Below are 23,769 nucleotides of genomic sequence, written 5' to 3'. Positions count from 1 at the left end.
TTTCCAGTTACAGGTTCTTGAGGAAAGGATCATTTCCTGGTGTGGTTCTTTCATTCTAAGCCCATAGAACAGTAAGAAGTACACAAATACTGCATGTACAGGGTTGCAGACAGCAGTTTGGTATGTAGTATTGATCTACACGTACTGATTGTGGCAAGGTACATACTTGCAGATATGCTGTACGTATGATGGGGTACAGGGTGTGTTAAGGCGCACATATTGAGGTGTTTAAATGAGGACATGATGACCGCGGGATGGTGTATAGTGTGTTGGAGTGGTGTGCTGAGATTGGGTACATATTGCGGGGCACACCGGGTCCCAGCAGCAGACACAATGATGTACACCGAGCCCAAGTTACCCATAAGGAAAGGCGAGGAGATCTGCGCTAAAATGGGGAAGGGTTCGAAGTTCCCGCCTCTCTTCCGCTGCCACCGTGCCCAAATGCCTAAATATTGCCAGACTTCAGGCAGAGTGTAGCCTCTTCCGGGAGTGGGCGGAGCCCCATGAGGAACGGGCGTGGCTTCTGGTTCGCCCGGCTGGGCCTGGCCTGCAGGATCTTGCCTTCCGCCTGTTCGCTGGATCTGTCCCCAATATGCTGCGGGCGCGCGGGCCTGGGCCCGGCGCTCTGCTGCTCCGGGCCGCGCTGGGTCTCGGGCGGCGCGGGCGGTCATGGCAACGGCCGCAAGGCCAGGACACCGGCGTGCAGGTGCATAACAGCCTCACTGGCAGGAAGGAGCCGCTGATAGTGGCCCGCTCGGACGCAGTCTCCTGGTGCGTGCGCCGGGAGAGGCAGGGCGGAGCGAGGCGGGGCGGGAAGGTGCGCAGGGGCAAGTCAATTCTGAAAGCCTGACGTGGTCTCCCGAGCGTCACTTAAACACCGCGCGTGTTCAGTGAAGGTTGTTAAGGAAGACTTAGGGCTCCTTTTACATATCTCACATGGTGGATCTTAATATGTTCCCAGGTATAGCTGTGGACCGACTGTGTACGACCATGCACATCTTGGCCATGCTTGGTGAGTTTCCTAGATTTGAACCTTTGACAAAGTCAGAGGGTTATTTATTGTGCAAAGAGTAAACTGTTAGCTTGTTTTATAATCTGTTAAGTGAACTGAGTGATGATTGCATTCTGGGAATTGTGAGACACCGGAATGTTGGTCTCTTTGGTCTTCATAGCTGTTTGGAGTTGCATACCCATTGGAGTTACTGTGAAGGAATAGAGAGTGACCCGTTTGCGAATTAGATGTTTCTAAGGTTGGTCCAGAGACCCGAATCCAACAGTGGGGGATCATTGCCTGGTCTTGGACGGATCACATTCTTGCTGGAATCATGGTTCTTATTTTGAGTGAAGACAGAAATGACAACATGACATCTTCATGGCAGTTTCTGGAAATGTCTATGAAGTGCCGCTTAGCACAGCGCCCCCAAGTGTTCTAAGTGCTCCACCACTGACCCACTGACCGAATACTGTCTTGCTAGACTCCAGGGAGCATTGGAGCAGTATTTGTTGACATTTCCCATCTCTTGATATTTTAGTTGTTGTCTTGCACTTTTTTGTTTGTTTGTTGTTTTTGAGACTGAGTTTCTCTGTGTAGTCTTGGCTGTCCTGAAACTCACTTTATAGACCAGGCTGGTCTCAAACTCAGAGATGTCCCTGTCTTTGTTGGAATGCTGAGATAAAAGGTATACGCCTACTGCCTGACTCTTGCACAGTTTTAATTGGGTATTTTTAAAAAGATTTATTTATTTATTATATGTAAGTACACTGTAGCTGTCCTCAGATACTCCAGAAGAGGGCATCAGATTTCATTACGGATGGTTGTGAGCTACCATGTGGTTGCTGGGATTTGAACTCAGGACCTTAGGAAGAGCAGTCAGTGCTTTTAACCACTGAGCCATCTCGCCAGCATCCTTAATTGGGTATTTTTAGACCTAAATGAAACGCAAGTGTGGAGGCCAGAGGACATCCTCAGATGTCATCCTCAAGTGCTACCTTCTGTCTGTTTTGAGACAGAATCTCTCACTGCCTTGGAAGTCCACAAACAGGCCACGCTGGCCGGGAAGCTCGTCCCCAGGGTCCACCTGTCTCTGCCTCCAGCACTGGGGTAGTGGGGACAATCCGAGAGAACAAGAGTGGTAAAAAGCTCTTGTTGCTTGGCAGTGGTGGCGCACACCTTTAATGCCAGAGCTCTGGAGGCAAAGGCAGGTAGATCTCTGTGAGCTCAAGGCCAGCCTGGTCTACAGAGCAAGCTCCAGGACAGCTAGGACTACACAGAGAAACCCTGACCTAAAGCAACAAGAACAAAACAGTCTTGACATTGAGTTTTGTATCAGGATTTTTTACACACTTAAATACATGCAAACTCATCCAACAGCTTTAATCTTAAAAAAGGCAATACAGTGTCCCAAACTGATGTGATTGCTTTTGTTGCGTCTCACAAGGCCCTTCTGGGCCTCCAGGTGGGACCCAGTTTGTAAGAAAGTACTTGGCTTAGTTCCCTATGAACCAAGCATCAACTGTAGAACACTGTTTGGAAGTTACATAGTAGCGTGTTATACTGTAACCCATTTCTTTTCAAGAATAAAGCTGATGGGGCCCACAAGATGGCTCCCTGGGTAAAGGCACCTCTTGTAAGAACCTGATGACCTGAGGTTGATCCCCAAGATTCACTTGGTGAAAGGAGAGAACCAAGCCCCGAAAACTGTCCTCTGACCTCAACATACATTCTGCACATCTGCCTCTCCTGTGTGTGTGAGAGGCACACATACACACACACACACACACACACACACACACACACACACACACAGAGCATTCATACCACAGACACTATAGTAGCAGTAGTAAACATTGTGTCCTGGAGAGATGATGTAATGCTCAGAGTACTTGTTTATAGATGAACTAAGTTCCTCCCATCACCCACATGATGGCTCACAACCGTCAGATGCACACATGGTGCACATACATACACACAGGCAAAATACATGCACATGAAATAAAACAAGATAATCAAAAATAACATAATTTTTAACAGCTGGGCAATGGTGGCGCACACCTTTAATCCCAGTAGTTGAGAGGCAGAGGCAGACAGGTCTCTCTGAGTTTGAGGCCAGCCTGGTTCCAGGACAGCCAGGGCTATACAGGGAAACCCTGTATGGAAAACCAAAAAACAACAACAAAAAAACTAGGTTAAAAATAAAATACTGGTCAGGTAGTGGTGGCGCACACCTTTAATCTCAGCACTTGGGAGGCAGAGGCAGGTGGATCTCTGAGTTCGAGGCCAGCTTCGTCTACAGAGTGAGTTCCAGGACAGCCAGGGCTGCACAGATACAGAGAAACTCTGTGTCGAGAAGCCAGAAAATAGAATAAGTAAATTAACGCCGTTGATTCTGTGTGTTGAAGACAGCCTGGCAGTGTTTTTCTTTCAGCTCCTATGTTAGATTTGACATTATCCGGAGGATCCTGACCAGAGTGTTTGGATGCAATGTGGTCATGGCGATGAGCATTACCGACGTGGATGACAAAATAATCAAGAGAGCTAACGAGGTAAGCAGCCTCCCTCACATTGACCGGCAAGCCGGTGGCTGAGCGGCCGTTCCCTGCCGAGGCTACTTTCATGTATTCCTAGTACTTGTGACCCTTTATGTGTCCCGAAGACTCTTCTCCAAAAAAAAAAAAAAAAACCAGACCGAGATGGTGGCAGGTCCCACCGAGGGAAGTTAAGTCAGTGGAGAGCGGAGAAGCACCCCCTCCAGGGGTGTCCACTGTCCTCTGACCCTTGTCCCCGTCCCTCCCTGTGATGAGTGCCTCACTCCAGCTCTACCAAGACCCCCTGGGCCCTGACTCTGGCCTTGGACACCCCTGTGTTCCGATGCCTCATTTCCACATTTCTCTTGTTTTGCTGTTAGACACAAGCTCTTATCCTGTCGCCCAGGTTGGCCTCTGTAGCTCAGATCAGCCTCGCCTAGGGAGTGCTGCAGTCTTGTCTCTTGACCACCAGGAGGTGCATATGTGTCCCTCACCATCACAGTCTTGGGAACCCAGAGCCACGGATGGTGTGGGCCTTGGAGTGGGCCCATAGCCCCAGGCTTCTGACTTCAGCTCTGTGCAGGCAGGGCCTTCTTATGGTGTGCATGCATGGCCTCTACTTGAGGCCTGCTGCAGAGAGCATGTCTTTCCGCACAGGTTGACTGCCTCCTCGGTCTGGGCCCCACACCAGCTCTGAAGACTTGGTGGGAGAGAGGTAGTTATCCCAGGAAGCAAGCATGAGGTCAGGGGCTCTCTGGGTTCTTCCACTGATTGGGCATTGTGCCCTGAATGCCACTATCACCAGAGGGCTTTCCCTTTTCAGTGAGGAGACATTTTCTGAAATGTTTGTGGGATTTTTGTTTGTTTGTTTTGGGTTTAGTTTTTCTTTCTCTTTCTCTCTCTCTTTTTTTTTTTCTTTCTTTTCTTTTTTTTTTTTTTTTTTGAGACAGGGTTTCTCTGTTTAACCCTGGCTGTCCTGGAACTCACTTTGTAGAAGAGGCTGGGCTCAAACTCAGAAATCTGCCTGCCTCTGCCTCCTGAGTGCTGGGATTAAAGTTTTATGCCACCACTGCTCAGCCTGTGTTGTGTTGTTTTGTGTTATGTTTTTGTTTTTTTTTTTTTTTTTGCAAGGTTTCATATAGCCCAACATGTCTCCTAACTCTCTATGTAGCTGAAGATGACCTTGAACTCTAAACTCCACCCTTCAACCTCCCACCTTCCATGAGCCGGGATTACAGGTGTGAGCTACCACACCCGCTGCTCTTCTGGAACTTTCTGCTCATTTTCACACCTGAGGGTTACTGTGAAACTGTCCAGTCCTTTGTGTTTCTGAAGCCTGTGGGACATTAATACCTCCCACAGCCTCTCTTTCCTCCTTTATTTTTGAGACTGAATACTTGTAACATAGACCAGGCTGGCCTAGAGCTCCACCTGCCTCCTCCTCCTGTGTGCTGGGATTAAAGGTCCACACCCGGCTTTGATTTTCTTATCTTGAATCTGGTGGAGGTCTGAAGGGAAGCTGACCTCAGTGGTGGGAACAGGCCTCCCAGAGGAGTCTTGGGAGACCTTTGCCCCTTGGAACATGTGTGGAAACCCCTCATGAGACTTCTCTTGTGTCCAGCTCCACAGTGGGCAGCTGCTATCTCATTCCCTGGCCTTTGTGAAGAGCACCTACTGGGGGACAGGCTCGGGCTGCCAGCCGCAGGCGATGGGAACACTGCCCATGATGATATCAAGATCCACCCACATTGTAGCATGAGTTAGAAGTCCCCTCCTTCTCATCCTCTTCTTTGTTTTTGTTTGTTTGTTTGTTTGTTTGTTTGCTTGTTTGTTTTGAGACAGGGTTTCTCTGTGTAGTCCTGGAACTCTGTTCTTGTTCTGTAGGCCAGGCTAGCCTCAGAGTCACAGAGATCCACCTCCCTCTGCCTTCCAAGTGCTGAGCTCAAAGGCCTGTGCCACCACCACTTGTCAATACCTTCTTGTTTATACATGTGCATATGTGTTGTATATTTCCTTTCTCTGGACATAGCCATTACTGTTGTGAACAAGAGCAGCTGGGATCACCTTAGCACGGGACTCTCTGTAAGGTCGTTCCCTCTAACATGCCCTCCTGGGGGAGAAGGGAGGCCCTCCCATCTCTGGAGGTCCCCAGGTCTCTCACCCTGACATTGCTGACTGGAGCAGGACCCTTTGTTGGTGCTTCTGGGCAGTAAGTTATGCAGGGGGTTTCATAGTGCTTGGCGAGTCACCCGTGGTCCTGCTAGGGGCCTCGGTAAACTCACTGGCTCACCTTGGACTTGAATATAATCTTCCCTTTGGCCCACACCTTCTCTGTGTTTCTTTCTGTCTCCCCACTAGAAGTCACATGACACTCTGTGTGTGTGTGTGTGTGTGTGTGTGTGTGTGTGTGTGTGCATGCATGCATACACAGGACTGATGTTTGGTAGGTTTTATGCATTATCCCAAGACAGACAGCTTGGTGGGAATTAAGGTGTCTGTGCCCTTCTCCCTAGAGGGTCCCTCCCTCCTGCCCCCTCCTCCTGTCTGCCTCCCATCTAAGGCCCATTCTGCCCTCTGTCAGACAAAGGCTGCGGCAGTCAGACACTGTTGTACAGAGCTTGTATAAACAGATGATGGAACATCCAGAGTCCAGAAATACACATAGTAATTAATGGGGGTTTGTTTTATGATAAAAGATGGCATTTCAAATCACTGGGGTTGGGGGAGGCGAATCATTCAGTAAATAGTGTTGACAGTTGGGTAGCCATCTGGAGAAAATACAAACCCAAGTTAGATACAGTCCACACAGCCGACTTAAGGCAGATGAGAGATGAGGTATAAGAAGGGCAGAGCCCTAGATTTCTCGCAGAAATCCCAGGATGACTCTGTGCCTTCCCAAGGGGAAGGGTTTTTCGGTGTGTTTCCGAGTGCAGATCCATTTATGTAGGGAGACTGAGAAATGGAAATGATTGGAAAATATAAATCAAGTTTTCAGTGTGCCGTGAATGACCATACAGTTGAGACACTGGAAAGGGGGAGCTGGAGAGATGGCTCAGTGGCTCAGAGCACAGAGAGGACCATGCTTTGAAACCCCACCCACCACCTCCCTCCACTTCCACGGGGCAGGTCTACCATCTGTAACTCACTTCCAGGTGATCTGACGCCCTCTTCTGGTCACCCTGGGCATTGCATGCATGTCCTACACAGACAGGTATGCAGGCAAACATCCAGACACAAAATTTTTTATTTATTTATTTATTTATTTATTTATTTATTTATTTATATGTAAGTACACTGTAGCTGTCCTCAGATACTCCAGAAGAGGGCATCAGATTGCATTAAGGATGGTTGTGAGCCACCATGTGGTTGCTGGGATTTGAACTCTGGACCTTCGGAAGAGCAGTCGGGTGCTCTTACCCACTGAGCCATCTCACCAGCCCCAGACACAAAATTTAAAAGTTAAAAAAATAAAAAGGCATGGTGGTGGTGGCGCACGCCTTTGATCCCAACACTTGGGAGGCAGAGGCAGGCAGCTCTCTGAGTTTGAGGACAGCCTGGTCTACAGAGTGAGTTCCAGGACAGCCAGGGCTACACAGAGAAACCCTGTCTTGAAAAAAGAAAAGAGACTTAAGAGAAGTGATGAAAGATGAAAGGTATCAAGATCAAAATAAAAATGAAACTCAATAGGAATACACGTAGATTTGTACAGAAATAGATGTAGATATGTACAGTACCACAGTGGGTAAATAGAAGGGGTTTGGGGGCATCTGGACGTGTGTGTTCCTACTTTCTCAGAATTAGGAGGGGGAAAGATCAAAGCAGAAAGCTCTTTGGGAGTATGTTGTGCTCTACAGAGGGAACATGGCTGCTCTCAGAGCCAGGGGCTCAATCTCTGCTCAGCGACTATGCGGTGCTTGTATATCTATCTCATCTGGACACTCCATCTTCCCAGCAGTCTAAGGGGCTGTGTTGCTCAGTGATGGTCCTGGGGCCACAGAGTTGGAAAGAAGTGGCAGCCAGCTCCTGGGCCACACCCACTGTCCTTGAAGTCAGTCTCAGTGGTTGTGGCTACTGCATTAGAGCCCTGTCAGTCTGTTGGCCACCAGGCTCCACCGGTGCCACTGAGAAACTTGACAGGGATTTTTTTTTTTAAGATTTATTATTTATTATATGTAAGTACATTGTAGCTGTCTTCAGACACTCCAGAAGAGGGAGTCAGATCTCGTTACAAGATGGTTGTGAGCCACCATGTGGTTGCTGGGATTTGAACTCCGGACCTTCCGAAGAGCAGTCGGGTGCACTGAGCCATCTCACCAGCCCTTGACAGGGATTCTTGATGCTCCAGAGCAGAAATGTCTTATTTCATGAAAAAGGAAATGTGTTTCAAGAGATAGTTGGGTGTGCTTTAGGCAGGCCCAGCACACAGTAGGTGCTGCATAAATGCTTGTTGAGTGTAGGTAGATTGTGGAATCTTATACAAGTTGTGTATGAAGTCTGCTTTGTTTGTTTGAAACAGTTTTGCTATGTTGCCTTGGTTAAGGTGGAACTCACTCTGTAGACCAGGATAACCTTGAATTCAGAGATCTGCCTGCCTCTGCCTCCCAGTGCTGAGATTAAAGCCATTTACTACTTAGGCAGCCCTCAGTTGCTGGTAACCCCTCAGCAGGGGTGGAGCCTCACCTACTCCTCCCCCATCCATGCTGGGATCAGTTACAAGAATGCTGCTTCTGGGCCAGAACGTCTGTGTCCCCTGCTCTGCTCTTACAGACCCAGGTCCCAGCACTAAAGGCCTGTGTGCCCAGATGTCCTCCTGTGGCAGCCACCTGAAGGTTCGGGAGCTCAGGTTAGCCCCATCCGAGGACATCGGTACCCTTCCTGATTACTGTGTCCTGTTCCCTTTTCTCTAAGGCTTTTTTAAAAAAGTTTAATTTTATTTCTTAACCATTTCTTCTTGCTGTGGCTAAGGTGAGATAGGAACTCATTTTTTGTCCTTTGGAGTAGATGCTTGCTGCCCTGGTGGAGGGTGGGGGCTGGTTTATCATGTGGTAGAAATGAGGCTGTTACTTACCCGCTGTCTGCAGGGGTGGCCTGGACTGCCACCAGGGGTCTTTGGGTCTTCCAGATGTGCTGATGTCCTTGTCTGACCTCTTGCAGATGAACGTGACGCCCGCTTCTCTCGCCAGTCTTTTTGAGGAAGAATTTAAACAAGACATGGCAGCCCTGAAGGTAAGCTGTGGTTTTTACACTTTGTAAAGGGGCAGTGGTAGCTGTCCCACATGATCTAAAGCAGTCAGTTGCTAGTGCCTGCATCCGGGCCCTGTGGTGGCAAGACTGAAGAAAGGAGCAGATCTAGGTCTGCAGAGTGGGCCCTGTGATGAGCTTAGTGGGAGGAGCCCCGGGGCAGCAGGATGAGCTGGGTTCTTCTCCTTAGGGCCTGAAAGAGCTTGTGTGAATAAGTTAGTCTGTACTCTTGCCAGGACGCCATGGTTTATCTTACATTCCTATCAGAGTCGGGCACATTCCTGGCACCAAGGTCTAGCTGTCTGGCTCCTCGTTCCCCTCCAGTGCCTGTGTCTGTTGAGAGTCGGTAGGGAAACAACGCAGGAAAAGCCAGTTGGCTCACTGGGGGCATCATGGCAAGCATGACTTAGGATGGCCGCCGCCCCCGTCTTGCTAAGTCTGTGCGTGGACCTTGAGCACGGAAATCACCCGTGGTGCCCACGGTCTCTGCTTCCTCCCAGGTTCTGCCGCCAACTGTGTATTTGAGAGTCACTGAGAACATCCCTCAGATCATTGCTTTCATCGAGGGCATCATTGCTCACGGCCATGCATACTCGACAGCTACAGGTTAGCATGAAGGTTAATCTCTGGGGGGACGCTGGGGAGATGTGAGATGCAGAGTATGCCCAGGCTGAGGAGTGCAGACACATTGCCGGCTGGGTTGATGTGGGCTTGGTGCTGGGTCTGCAACACTGGTCCAGTTCATTTTTAAAACATTTTAATTTTTATGGATGTATTTCATTTTTATGGATGTATATGTGTGTGCTGATGTGTGCTCGTGGAGGGAGGCAGCCAGGGGCTGAGGTTACAGGCAGTTGGGAGCTGCCCGATGTGGGTATCAGGAACTATATTTGGGTCCTCTGAACGAGCAAAGCACTCTCAGCCACTGGTCGCTCCACCCAGAGTCTATTCTTTTTTTCCAGATTTTAAATTATGTATCTCAGGGTTAGGGTTATGTGTGTTATAATCATGCATGTGTGCATGGGCTAGTGCCTATATACACACATACATTGGGAGATCAGAGGAGGATGTCAGGTGTCTTCCTCTATCACTCTCTACCCCGTTTTATGTGCATACACACTTGTGTGTGTGTATGTGTGTGTGTGTGTGTGTGAGTGCATGCGCGCACACTCGAGTGTACTGTGGGTATGTTAAGTGCTATGAAAGCAGTGTGTATTTATTCAGGCCACTCAGCCAAGCAGTTAGAAGAAGAAGGCTCTATGCAGAGTATTCACAGTCTGCAGAGCCACTTAACCAGATACCAGGTGTCTTAGTGAGGGTTTCTATAGCTGCAGCAAAACACCATGACCAAAAAGTAAGCTGGGAAAGGAAGGGTTTATTCAGCTTACATTTCCATGTCACTGTTCATTATTGAAGGACATCAGGACAGAAACTCAAACAGGACAGGAACCAGGAGGCAGGAGCTGATGCAGAGGCCATGGAGGAGTGCTACTTACTGGCTTGCTCCCCATGGCTTGCTTAGACTGCTGAGCTACCAGGACCAACAGCCCAGGGATGGCCCCACCCACAGTGGGCTGGGCTCTCCCCCATCAATCACTAATAAAAAGCCCAGTTGCTGGGTCTTACGGAGGCAGTTTTCTCACCTAGGCTCCCTCCGTTCAGACAACTCTAGCTTGTGTGAAAACGTAAGGCCAGCCAGCACACCGCATAAAGACAACCTGGCATGGTTCTAAGCAGTTCCTCTATTTCAAGCTGGTTGCCTGCCCTGGTTGGCAGTCATTATACTGGGAGAACTGTGGAAGATGCTGCCTTCGCCTCCAGACACAAGCGGCCTGGACACCAGGTTGCCTGCTGTGTGGCCGCCCCCCACCCCCCCCAGCATCTTCACTAGCTGTCTGGGAGCTCCTTTTTTTTTTGGTTTTTCGAGACAGGGTTTCTCTGTATAGCCCTGTCTATCATGGAACTCACTTTGTAGACCAGGCTGGCCTCAAACTCAGAAATCCACCTGCCTCTGCCTCCCAAGTGCTGGGATTAAAGGCGTGCACCACCATGCCTGGCTACCACAAAACAGTTTCTTGAGACAGACTCCTGGATAGCTTCCCGCTCTCCTCCCACATGTAATATGTGGAAAAGCAATTGCAACACGTGTGCTGAGAGTGCATGCGGTTAGGAGCTGACCGCATGGCTAGTAAGGTTCCTTTCATCAGGAAAACAGCAGCATTGCAGTATTGGCACCGAGGTACCACTCTGCAAAACCATCTTAGCAGGGGTGACACCAAAAGTTCCATGGCGGTGGCTGAGCTTGTCCCTTAGGAGGCCACCCAGCATTTCTTCATACAGATTCAGCTTGGATCATTAGATCCCAGGTTGTAGAGCAGGGACCTGTGCTTGAACCACACCATGGTAGCCACCGCTCCCCCCCACCCCACTTCCTGAGAGGGTCTCTCGCTAAGCCTGAACTTTCAGCTAGGCTGACTGGCTGACTGGCGAGCTCCCAGGGTATGGCTCTCTTTATCCCAAGCACTGGAGATGATACAGGTGTGTGGAGCCACACCTGGGTTTTATGTGGATGCTTGGGATTTGAACGCTGGTCCCCTGCTTTTGCAGCAAGTACTCTTACCACTGGGTCACAGGTACAGGGCCAAGTATGGAGCCAGGTCCTTGCCCCTGGCCACATATCCCCTAGAGCCCCGTCTCACAGTGGAGGGAACGTGCCAGGGCTTGCACACAGGGGAAGCACTGACGTTTCTATGTTGTCTACTTTGGCATATTTAGAATTTGTCCCCAAAGAAACCATTTGAGAAAACTGAGGTACCGTTGCAGCTTATTCCAGTGCAGGGTAACTGTTGTTGGGGTAGAAAGTGACCATGGACTTCTGCTTCAGAGAACACAAGGTGTTTCCTTGGCTGCTGTTCTGCAGGAGTGAATGCCGTCTGCATGTGCATGCATGCATCCGTCCGTCTGTCTGTCCGCCCATCCTGTCTTCAAAAACAGCATCTCACTGTGTAGTTCTTGCTAGCCTGGAACTCATAGAGATCCACCTGCCTTCCTTCAACCTACCTTCGCCTGCCTCTGCTGGGATTAAAGGCTTGTCTGTGCTAATGATACCCTGCCTTAGGCCTTGTAGTCCTGCATGTTACTGTAAATTTAATTCAGAATATCTTATGTTCACTCAAACTGCGGTGGCTTGGGCTTTGTGACAGTTCCATGGGGCTTAGCTGCAGTGTGATCTTTGAACTACTTGTGAAAACTGTCTATTCAGCAAACTGTTAACTTCAGCAAGGCAAGCGAAGGATGCTTGCCTGTCTGCAAAGCAGTTTCTTTTTGAGCATTTCAGAGTGTGTACATATAGGAGGTAGCTCACCTGGCCCTAGACTAACCCATCTCCACTCTGCCTGTATCTGGGGCTAGTTGGCCTGGGTGTGAGGGTAGGGGTCTAGCTCAGCAGCGGACTCTGCATGACCAGGGCACTAAGGAGCAGGTCAAGATGCTACTTGGTTAGCTGGCTGTGCTTTCAAAGCCACCCGACCTTCTCCCCTCCCTGCAGAAACCACTGTCTCCCCAAAAGCTCAGACTAAAGCACGGGCACTTGTTTGTGTCTGCCAAGCACAGAACCACCTCTATCTTAAAATCCCGTGTGTTGAAGGCAGTCAGTGTTCCCGGGAAGGACAGAACAGGTATAAATCAGTAAGCAGAGAGATTGAGGAAAAGGGAGAGAGAAACACCTGTAGGGTTGAGAATTGCTCCTGTACATGCTTTCTAGTGGCAGTCATGGATGGTGGCCTTCAGATGACTTCAGGGAGCACCCTCGAAACGCACCGCTTCTGTCAGCACACACTAGCCTGGATCACTGCCCTCCTGGGAGGGAGCTAGATTGCAGGCTGGGTGTGGAAGCAGTTAGTGCTGTTGCCGGCTTCAGCTCCCCCGCGCCCCCTCCTTTTTTTGTTTGTTTGTTTTTGGTTTTTCGAGACAGGGTTTCTCTGTATAGCCCTGGTTGTCCTGGAACTCACTCTGTAGTCCAGGCTGGCCTCGAACTCAGAAATCCACCTGCCTCTGCCTCCCAAGTGCTGGGATTAAAGGCGTGTGTCACCATTGCCCGGCTCCCCCAGCTCCTTTATCTCATGCTTCTGGAAGTACACCCTGGTCTGAGGCTGTCCTTCCTGGTAGAGGTTCTTTCATTCAGTCTGAAGAAGTGGATGGTCATAGGCATCTCAGCAGAACATCTCAGGGGCACACGCAGAGAGTAGGCAGTGTTGGTGTAGAAGTTGCCTGGGCAGAGATTAGTGTCTTTGTGTGTGTGTGTCTTTTGTTTATAGATAGTACTGTGTGTGGTGCTGTGCATACACGTGTGTGTTACATGTGCATGTGTGTGCACGTGTGTGTGTGTGTGTGCACATGTGTGAGCCTGAGGTAGATGTTGAGTGTCTTCCTGTCGACCTTAGGTTTGAGATAGGGTCTCTCACAGAGCCTGAAGCCCATCGATTCAGCCAGGCTGGCTGCCCAGTGAGCTCCATGGGTCTCCCGTCTCGGCTGGGGTTACTGGCATACACTCCCATGCCTGGCTTTTTATGTGTGTGCTGGAGATTTGAACTCGGGTCCCCATTCTTGCATGGCAGACTCCTTATTGACAGAGCCATCTCTCCAGCCCCAAGAATAGTGTCTTTAAATTAGCATGCAAGGAAAGGCTGAAGAACTGAGTGTGGGGGTTTTTTGTTTGTTTGTTGTTGTTTGTTTGTTTTTCAAGTCAGTCTCTCTATGTAACCTATTGTTTCGTTTTGTTGTAATGATGGAGACTCTGTGTAGCTCAGGGTGGCCTTGGACTTGTTTTCCTGGGCTTATTGGCATATCCTTTTAAGGCTTTTTATTCCCTGCCCCCCCACCTCCCCGCCTCCCTCCCTTCCTTCTCCCTACTAACTGGACCTATGGAAACCTTTTGCAGAGCCCGCTCAGTGTGTTCTCAGGTTATGCAGTGCCCGGGGATTGTTAAGGAGGCGGGCTGCTCTTTTCTGTTCTGGCCTGATGGGACCAAGCACCATCCTCTGTGCTGAGCTGTAGCTGCCTGTTACCGTTAGACTTCGCTTTACCGTTAGACTTCTTGGATGTGCTGCCTTGGACGGGAGGCACTAAACTCATGACTCTATCAAACAGGCAGCGTCTACTTCGATCTGCACGCCCGAGGGGACAAGTATGGCAAGCTGGTCAACACGGTTCCCAGTGCCACTGCAGAGCCAGGTAGGTGTCGATGTGTGCCCCTGTGGGCCTCAGCCTCTGAGAGTTAGGTCTGGAGCTGGGCAGGCATGGGCTGCCTTTGGGTCCTTAACCCTGCTCTGGAGTTAATCTGTTTCCATGAACAGATGAGACTTGCAAAGACAGTTTGAATGGTAGGTCAGCATCCCATGCCTCTGTCCTGCTCTTCCCCGGGCCATGTTGTTTGTTCCCTCTCCTTGTGGAATTTCCTTTGCATGGGACATGTATGCATGCCATAGTGAGACCCTCGTCTACTGCTTGCTGTTATATACATAACAGAAGTTCCCAAGGTAAGTCTGTCTATTCCTGTGTCGTTTGTGGTTTAACAGTTTGTTAGGTCAAAGTAGTCATTTTTTTATGAAGAAGAAGAAATAATAAATATGTAGAACTAGATGTAAACCATTAAGGATCCTGGGCATGGCAGCAGGTGCCTTTAAGTCACTGCTGTAACTCATGACCTGCACGTGGCTCCCTGGCTACTTTGTATCCCCATAGCTTCTGTAACATTTCTCTTGTATTCCTCCCCCACTTTGCCTTCTGCTGTTCTTTGAAAGAACCATCTCTGGTTCCTGTTTGCTCAGAGAGACTTTCCTGGCTGTGTTACACGGCCTTTCCTCTATGCCATGTGCTTCCTTCTTCATTGGTAATTAGTTTACAGGCTTAGGCTTAGTCTACCTCTGAGTGTCTGTGGATAGAAACTTGTGGATGACACATGCATCACCCATCTAATTTTTATTACTTTTTTTTTTGTTTTGTTTTTGTTTTTGTTTTTTCGAGACAAGGTTTCTCTGTATAGCCCTGGCTGTCCTGGAACTCACTCTGTAGACCAGGCTGCCCTTAGAAGTAACAGAGTCAAACCAAGTGCCAGAATGTGCCACCATACTTGGCTTAATTTAATTTGTAATAGCCTTGTTTATTTGGCTCTCAGAAATTATATGTTACTTTTACCCAATCAATAGCCACCTGTTGAGCCTTCTCTCTAACAAAGCATTCTGGGATCTCCATACCTATGGGTGGTGGGTTAAGATAGGCTTGGGTTGTGCCTTGCAGGAAGAGGGCTTTGGGAGAGTTGCAAGTTTTGGCAGAATCAAGCTAGTTTGGTGATTTGAATTTGATTGTGAACTTGCCGCACGGCAGAGGGAGACCTGGACCTTCGGATCCTGCTTTTCTCCCCCAAGTGCTGGGGCTGCAGATGTGGCTGCAGATGTGGGCCTCCAGGCCCAGCTTTTGATTTTATCTCCACATGATGTGCTTATAAAAAGATAAAGAGAGGAGGGATATGTTCTATGGATGTATGGTGAGTTTGGGGGAAGGGGATGTCTCAGCAGGCCCATGCCAAGGCATCCCTTCCCTGAGGGACCAGCCCTCCGGGATATAGTATAGAATGGAGTTTATTCAGGGCATGGGGAGGGGAGTTAACAGGGTAGTAGAGGCAGAGAGAGAGAGAGAGAGAGAGAGAGAGAGAGAGAGAGAACGAACAGAAGAGGAGTAGAGGCTGGCCATGAGCACATGGAGAGAGGGGGGAAGAGGCAAGGGGGTAGAGTGGGAGCAAGAAGGGACGAGCAAGAGAGGGAGGAGGAGACCCTTTATAGTGGGTCAGGCCTACCTGGCTGTTGCCAGGTAACTAACTGTGGGGTGGAGCTTAGACAGAATGCTAGCACCACAGGCTTTGTGTTTTCAGTGCCACTGGGGTTCATAGCCCAACAAAGGGAAGGTACAGAATTCCTATTTGACCTCTTCTTGCTCAGTCCTTTCATCCCCTAGAGCAGTCAGGACATCAGTAAGCCCCATCCCGCTAGTATGTAGTTCATGTTAGCACGCCCCTTGGGATTGAGAGTCTGTGCATTTGGGTAAATGCCCCGTGTCTTGTTCCTATGGCCCAGTCATAGGAACAGTGCAGTGGTTTCCAGCTTCAAGACCATCTGTGCCCAGTTTTCCTGTCTCTGCTACCTCAAACCCGAGTGACCTTTTTACTATCCAGAACTTTGTTTCTCCAGAGTGTTGCAAAGTTGTACACATTCAGCAGCAGCTTTTCCAGGTTGGCTTCTTCCCTCAGTCACAGGCTTTTCTGGCTTTATGGAGACAGTCTTGTTTGCTACTGTGTAGCCCAAGGTGCCTTAATCTTGAGGAGGTCTCCTTTCCTCGGCCTCCTGAGGACTGGACTTAGGCATGACCACCCTGGCGAGACCCTTTCAAGCTTTGTAGATCTTTGCACACTTCAGTAGCTTGGCTCTCACTGGTACTAAGTTACGGATGCTCTCTTGTCTGTGTGCCTACTGTCTGTGTGCTTGAGTTTCTTTGAAGTCCATCTTGACTGCGTCCATATTTGGGCAGTTAGGGATCAGGCTGCTGTGGCGAGCATCCGTGTGCAGGATTTTGTGACTGTTTTCAGCATCTTGGGTAAACACCAAGGCGAGCGATGGCTTTGTCACATGGAAAACCTGCTTGGTTCTGTGAGGCATGGCCAACACGACTCCCAAAGCGGCAGCACCGCCCTGCTTGCATCCCCTGCAGTGAGTGACAGGTGCTCCCTCCACCCCGCCCCCACCCGCCCACCCCCACCTGCCTCTCACTGTTGGAAGTGCCTTATTCAAAAGCACAGTGTGTGTAGAGGTTTGAAATTGGGGATTAGTGTTTAGCAAAACAAAGGCGCAGAGCCCTCCTGTCTCCACTGCATGGATTTGTCATTTTTAGAACAAGGCTTTTCTCTCCAAATTTTGAATTGTGGCAGGAACTGAATAGGAAGGATGGAGAAGTGGGTCTTGCTCCTGACTTCTTTCTCCTAGGTTGCAGTCCTGTGGTCACCCAGTGACATGGCCCTGGCCTGGGGTACTTGAATTATGCTTTTGCAGTGGCCCTGCCCGGCCCTGGTCCCTCGGTGGCAACCCTTCCCATGACAGTGCTTGCCTCCCCTCCTCACCATCGAAAGTGCCCGACTGAGGTTGTCTCTGGATGCTTTGTATCCCCAGGTCCTCTAGAACATTCCCCCTGCATCCCTCCCCCATATCTCCCTTCCCATTCCTCTTCTGTCCCCGACCCCATTGGCTCACTGGGATTTGCAGGCTGTTTCATGGTTTCCCCTTCATGCCACATTCTTCATACAGGTTGATAATTTAATTTACGGCTTAGCACACTTGTGAGCATCTGCAGATGTGGATAATGCACTCATTGCCAAAAGATGACACGGAACAGTCCTGTTAGCAATCCTAGCATACATTTTTGACTGCAGAAAGGGTTTCTGTGACAGGGGTATTCCAGCTCTGTCATTTTCTTGTTTGCTTCCTGGAGTACTTTACATAGACAGGCTGTTACTTGGTTATTTCATAGTACAGTTTCTGTGGGACCGGTGGAGTGTAAGGGAAGGGTTGGCGAGATGGTTCAGTGGTTAACAGCTTTGGCTGCTCTTCCACAGGACCCCTGAGGTGATTCCCAGCACCCACATAGCAGCTCCCAACTCCCTGTAATCCCAGTCCCAGGAGATCTGACACCCTCTTCTGGCCTCTCAAGACACCACAAATTAAGGGTCTAGAGCAGATTCTTGTTCTCTGCCTGTGAAAGAGTTAAAGAGCAGGAACGATCTTGTGTGACAGTTGGGAAATTCTCATCACAGAATGAACAGGTAAAGAAAGGCCTTTCTTAATTAGGGGCGAGGAAACACACTTAGGCGCATTCACAGAGGAAAGCAAGCCAAAGCCAAAGCCAAAGCCAAAGCCAAAGCCAAAGCCAAAGCCCAGCTTCTCCGTGAGGGCAGGGCCTTTGTCTTCTTTCCTAATGTAGGGTTTGTCAGTGTGAAGACAGACGGCATGGCCGATGAGCACAGACTGTTATGTGTCCCGGCGCAGCCCTGAACTTGTTGAACCCGTGCATTAGCAGAGGGCCTGCTGCTGGGAGACACAAGCTTACAAGATCTTTGTTCTGAGATGCGCTGCCTGTCTCAGGTTGGGAGGGTGCGGAACACCGTCAATACCTGGTCATGGCCTCTCTTCTGCTGATCAAGGAGTCTGTCTAACTCCTAGTCCTTCGGTCCATGCAGTCAATACACCCCCACACAAAGATATAAAGGAAGAAAGAGCTGGTTCCGCTCAAAGCTGCCCTTAGTCTTAGGAACCATTAGGCGCTTGCTAAATGCGGGCTTGTTTTCTTCCATAGTAAGGTGCTCTTTACTGACTCTTGAATTTGTCATTGGCTCTGTGCTTTCACCAGCCTCCCCGTCACTTTCTGATGTGGCTGGGCGCTCTGTGAGGTGAGCTCCCTCCACATTCTGGAGCCTCTGCGATTTCTCTAGTGGGAAATGAACGGAGTGGGCACTGAGACCTCTCTTCTCCGCCCCTCTCAGCAGTCTGAGAACAAAACTGTGTTATGTGTTACAGTGAAGCCGGTGTTGCCAAGGCTCTGATCATGAAAGCTGTCACTCAAGGTTTGGGGGCCCTTTCTGTTCAGGTGCCAGTCGTTACGGGTACTGAGATTGACAGGTAGCTACTGTCCTCTGTTGGTCCAGTAGTCTGCCTGGTTAGAAGGCTGTGTGTGTGTGTGTGTGTGTGTGTGTGTGTGTGTGTGTGTGTGTGTGTTGGCACTGGCAGCCTTAGGCTTCATCCTGCCTGTTGCCTGTCTTGGATTTGTTTCTAGCTGTTTCTGGGAGAAATCCTCTGTTTGAGGACATTCCTTGTGCTTTCTGGGCCCTACAGGGTGTTCAGGGGTAGTCAGGGTGTTCAGGGTTAGGGTGTTCAGGGGTATTCAGGGTATTCAGGGGGTACTCAGGGTGTTCAGGGGTATTCAGGGTATTCAGGGGTAGTCAGGGTATTCAGGGGGTACTCAGGGTGTTCAGGGGTAGTCAGGGTGTTCAGGGGTAGCCAGGGTGTTCAGGGGTAGTCAGGGTGTTCAGGGGTAGCCAGGGTATTCAGGGGTATTTAGGGTGTTCAGGGGTAGCCAGGGTATTCAGGGGTATTCAGGGTGTTCAGGGTTAGGGTGTTCAGGGGTATTCAGGGTGTTCAGGGGTAGCCAGGGTATTCAGGGGTATTCAGGGTGTTCAGGGGTAGTCAGGGTGTTCAGGGGTAGTCAGGGTATTCAGGGGTAGCCAGGGTGTTCAGGGTTAGGGTGTTCAGGGGTATTCAGGGTATTCAGGGGGTACTCAGGGTGTTCAGGGGTATTCAGGGTGTTCAGGGGGTACTCAGGGTGTTCAGGGGTATTCAGGGTGTTCAGGGGGTACTCAGGGTGTTCAGGGGTATTCAGGGTGTTCAGGGGTAGTCAGGGTGTTCAGGGTTAGGGTGTTCAGGGGTATTCAGGGTATTCAGGGGGTACTCAGGGTGTTCAGGGGTATTCAGGGTGTTCAGGGGGTACTCAGGGTGTTCAGGGGTATTCAGGGTGTTCAGGGGTAGTCAGGGTGTTCAGGGTTAGGGTGTTCAGGGGTATTCAGGGTATTCAGGGGGTACTCAGGGTGTTCAGGGGTATTCACGGTGTTCAGGGGGTACTCAGGGTGTTCAGGGGTATTCAGGGTGTTCAGGGGGTACTCAGGGTGTTCAGGGGTATTCAGGGTGTTCAGGGGTAGTCAGGGTGTTCAGGGTTAGGGTGTTCAGGGGTATTCAGGGTATTCAGGGGGTAATCAGGGTGTTCATGGGTATTCAGGGTGTTCAGGGGTAGTCAGGGTGTTCAGGGGTAGTCAGGGTGTTCAGGGGTAGTCAGGGTGTTCAGGGGTAGTCAGGGTGTTCAGGGGTAGTCAGCGGGTAGTCAGGGTATTCAGGAGGTAGTCAGGGTGTTCAGGGGTAGTCAGGGTGTTCAGGGTTAGGGTGTTCAGGGGTAGTCAGGGGTATTCAGGGGGTAGTCAGGGTATTCAGGGGTAGTCAGGGTATTCAGGGGGTAGTCAGGGTGTTCAGGGTTAGGGTGTTCAGGGGTAGTCAGGGTGTTCAGGGGTAGTCAGGGTGTTCAGGGTTAGGGTGTTCAGGGGTAGTCAGGGTGTTCAGGGAAGCTGTATGAGTAGAACCAGCCCTGTGTCAAACTGGATATTTGGGGACATAGGTAACCCTGCCTGGGTCAGCCAGCTTGCTAGAACAGCACTGCTTGGTCATTTGCTTTTGCACGTTGCAAAAGAAACCTGCCCAGACTCATCTCTTTCTTGGAATGACTGTCTCTCTCTGCTGCTCTGGCCAACTCCTGTCTGTTCCTGCCAACTTTGTCCCACATCAACGTGCTGAAACCCTGTGTTACACTGGGCCTTTTGTGCCCATGCCAGACCATTGATAGCCTGCAATCCCCAATGGTCCTCACCTTGTACTGTGCTCTGTCTACGCAGAGGTCCAGACTGACCCAGTGACCTCATTTGTTGATGTGTGTAAGTAGGGTCAACAAATCCATGACAGCCACGAAAGTGTGAGTTGAGTAAGAGCATGGCATTTAGGAGAGGTCAGAGTTTGTCTAGGGGACTTGCTGAACCCTTTTGGGTCTGTCCCTGGGGGGTCTGACACATCTCTGCTTGCTCCTTGCTCTCTTGGCTTTTGTCCTCTATCCTGATGTCACCTTTGCCCTGTGGAGATTGTCATTGTGGAAAAGGTCACGAAGGAACTCGGTCTCTCAAAAGTGGCTGAACAGATCTGGCCAGGCACTGGGCTCTGGTCCCTTGGCAGTAAGTGCCCTGGTATTTGCAGGCTCTGTGGATACTCCAGCTCTGCTCTGCCTGCTGGCGTGGAGGCGTCAGTCCTGCTCACCCACTGGTTAGGAGTGGAGCACTGTAGGAGGAACCGGAGATTTCTGAGAAGGAAGATACACAGAGCGGATGTGCCATTGTCATGGAGAGAGCTGCACTGTGGCTCCTCACTCAGCAACCCCCTGTCACCAGCAGGTGACTCTGACAAGCGGCACAGCAGCGACTTCGCCCTGTGGAAGGCAGCCAAACCTCAGGAGGTGTTCTGGGCTTCGCCGTGGGGAGACGGACGGCCTGGATGGCACATCGAGTGCTCTACCATGGCCAGGTAAACCCAGTGAATGTCAAGCCAGGTGTGACGACGACGACGAGGTTGCCTTGCTGGGGGAAAGAGCAATCAGGAGGCTAGAGGGTGCTACTGGGGCCATGAGGAGGAATGCCCAGCCTAGCCCAGGGTGTGCCCAGCCTTCCTGTTTAGTATAGTCTCTGGCTAGCAGAAGCGATGCCTGCCTGCCATACAGCAACAGGTACCTCATGGTCCCTGAGAGGTAGCTCAGGCCTGAGAGCATGTAAGTGGCACCTCTGAAAAGCCATTTTGAGGACACATATGTGCCCATGCTGTGGCCAGCTCACCTCTCCTGAGTGCAGAATCTTCCGCTGACTCAGGAGTAGCCCCTTTGCCAGCTGGGAGGGTGGTACTACCCTCCCTGTTCTCAGGCAACCCTGTGCTTCCCTAGGGCTCTGACAGCTTCAGCAGTTGGTTCCTGCTCCCTCCCTGCCAGCCCGGTAGATCCACGCGCAGCTGAGTAGACACATATTTTATAGCCTGAGGAGGGCTGCGGGGAGTGAGCGTGCGCTGTGGACCCTGCTGTCGAGGCTGCTCACACGTGCTTGCGCTCTGCCCTGCAGTGAGGTGTTCGGAAGCCACCTGGACATCCACACCGGCGGCATAGACTTGGCTTTCCCACATCACGAAAATGAAATCGCGCAGAGTGAAGTCTTCCACCAGTGTCAGCAGTGGGGAAATTACTTCCTACATTCTGGTGAGCCTGACTTGATGCAAACGTCTTCTCTGGTTCTGTCAACTCTGCCTTTGGAAGTCCATAGATCTGCTGGCAGGGCTGGGAGATGAGTTTGACTGAAGTCATTGTTTGGGTTTTCGTAGGTTATCTTTTCTTTCTTTTTTGTCTCATGTATACAATGTATCTTACCATACTGACCATACCACACTCCAGCCTGTAAAGTCAGTTTACTCTGTCAGTCTTGTGTTGGTAGCCATGGCTGCAGCAAACTAGTGCAAAAGCCCCGTCCTGTACAGAAGACATTTTGCAGTGCCCCCCTCCAACTACTCCCCAGCCCCCACCCCCGCCATTGTTTGCCTTTTAGTCTCTTTCTACTCTTTTTTTCTGATAGGTTCCTTGAGGCTTGAGGGACTAGATTTAGGGCAGGGCCCTCGACAGACAGTCATTTACCTCAGCACTTTGTGAGTCTGTGCTGACTGTTGCCCACTGCAGAAAGGGGCTTCTTTGGCCAATGCTGAGAGTGTATTAATATTTAGAAGGCCGTTTGATACAGTGCTGTTTAGCAAAACCACAGAGGTAGGCTCCTGGCTAGGGCCTGTCACTCCTGAGCCACGGGCTTTTGACAAGGTTTACAGCATCAGGCACAAATTCCCTTCTGTGGAGCAGGCTTCAAATCCAATCAGAAAGTGGCCAGCCACCACACTGGTTAAATGCATTAAAGAGAATCTCAGAGGCACCAAAATGCTTTGATGTTACAGTAAGGAAAGAAAACTCACAAGGGGCGTTTCCCCTTGGGTTCATTTGACTGAGAAAGGCCCATGCTTGAATTCTCTACTACTGTCCCTGTGACCTCCATCTGTCCCTAGTTGGTGGTTTCTGGCTAGTCTGTCTATCGTGCGTCTATCTATGCTCCCTGATCTGAGTAGGATAACTGTGTCTTGTATGTCCACCAAAGAACTTTGCTCTGCACTTATTGAATCGCGTAGAGGATGTTATAGAAATCTTTTACCAGTTTTACAAGGCAGTGAGTTATTTTTTCCAGCCAACCCCAGCTGACCCAGGAGCACTTGGTATGACAAACAGCCCGTCATAAAGTTATATCTGTGTGCTGCTTTCAACATGTACAGTGGTTTTTTTGTTGAATAAGGTCCCTTTGAATCTGCTTGCTCTTTTAGGCAAGTGATTATTATAACATGCATGCATTCATGCATGCATTTCTCTCTGTGTCAGGGCCATGCTTATTTAGTGCTTATTAAAGCTATGCATTTAGGCCGGGCATGGTGGCACACGCCTTTAATCCCAGCACTCGTGAGGCAGAAGCAGGCGAATTTCTGAGTTTGAGGCCAAGCCTGGTCTACAAAGTGAATTCCAGGACAGCCAGGGCTACACAGAGAAACCCTGTCTCGGAAAAAAAAAAAAGAAAGAAAGAAAGGAAAGGAAAGGAAAGCTATGTATTAGCTTAGGTTGTAAAGTTGATTACATGAGAAATCCAAAGAAAGTTAGTTTGGCTTTGACATGTTAAAGGCATGCTAAGCAAACAGGCTGAGTATACAGCAGGCTATCAGCTGTCTTAAATGATCTCAAGGCATATTATTAACTTGGCTGTGAGCTCCCGTAAAAGTTCCAGTGTCTTTGAATGTAAGAGATATTCTCATAAATTATGGCCAGAGGCTACCATAACCCTGTGCCACACTGCAGCAGTGGGCATGCCTTGCCTAGTGGGTCAGTGTGGCAGTGTGCAGAGTTCACTGCTGGGAGATGCCACTAATAACTCCTCTCCCTCAGAGTCAGCATAGTGCCTTTTAGTACTGTGAAGGTAGCTGGGGGTGGCTGGAGAGATGGCTCAGTGGTTAAGAGCACTGACTGCTCTTCTGAAGGTCCTGAGTTCAAATCCCAGCAATCACATGGTGGCTCACAACCATCTATAATGGGATCTTGACAGCCTTTTCTGGTGTGCCTGAAGACAGCTACAGTGTACTCATATAAATATAATAAATAAATCTTTAAAAAAAAAGACAGGCAAATGACCAGGAAGTACATGGAGACAGCTGGTCACTGCCCAGGAAATGCGAAAGAGAGAGAGAGAGAGAGAGAGAGAGA

The 23,769-nt window shown here is 49.9% G+C and overlaps 1 protein-coding gene across 13 annotated transcripts in view; it reads left to right on the top strand.

Moving 5' to 3' along the window:
- Positions 1-488: 488 nt before the first annotated feature.
- The window catches only part of Cars2 (cysteinyl-tRNA synthetase 2 (mitochondrial)(putative)), a 36,765-nt gene continuing 13,484 nt past the window's right edge, over positions 489-23,769 (top strand). For 2 of the 13 annotated variants that reach the window (XM_006508890.2, XM_006508898.1), the window contains exons 1-8: positions 493-771; positions 962-1,012; positions 3,426-3,543; positions 8,680-8,751; positions 9,267-9,372; positions 13,915-13,998; positions 20,846-20,975; positions 21,557-21,690. In XM_006508890.2, coding sequence (XP_006508953.1) covers positions 593-771; positions 962-1,012; positions 3,426-3,543; positions 8,680-8,751; positions 9,267-9,372; positions 13,915-13,998; positions 20,846-20,975; positions 21,557-21,690 — 874 coding nt within the window. In that variant the 5' untranslated portion in view covers positions 493-592. Of the gene's footprint in view, positions 772-961; positions 1,013-3,425; positions 3,544-8,292; positions 8,369-8,679; positions 8,752-9,266; positions 9,373-13,914; positions 13,999-20,842; positions 20,976-21,384; positions 21,691-23,769 lie in introns of those variants that run through there. The other 11 variants (XM_030243779.1, XM_030243777.1, XM_030243776.1 and 8 more) reach the window with 11 other exon arrangements.

This window comes from Mus musculus, chromosome 8, assembly GCF_000001635.26.
Source record: "Mus musculus strain C57BL/6J chromosome 8, GRCm38.p6 C57BL/6J".
NCBI classification, from domain to species: domain Eukaryota; kingdom Metazoa; phylum Chordata; class Mammalia; order Rodentia; family Muridae; genus Mus; species Mus musculus.
This window is presented reverse-complemented; position numbering and strand designations above follow the sequence as displayed.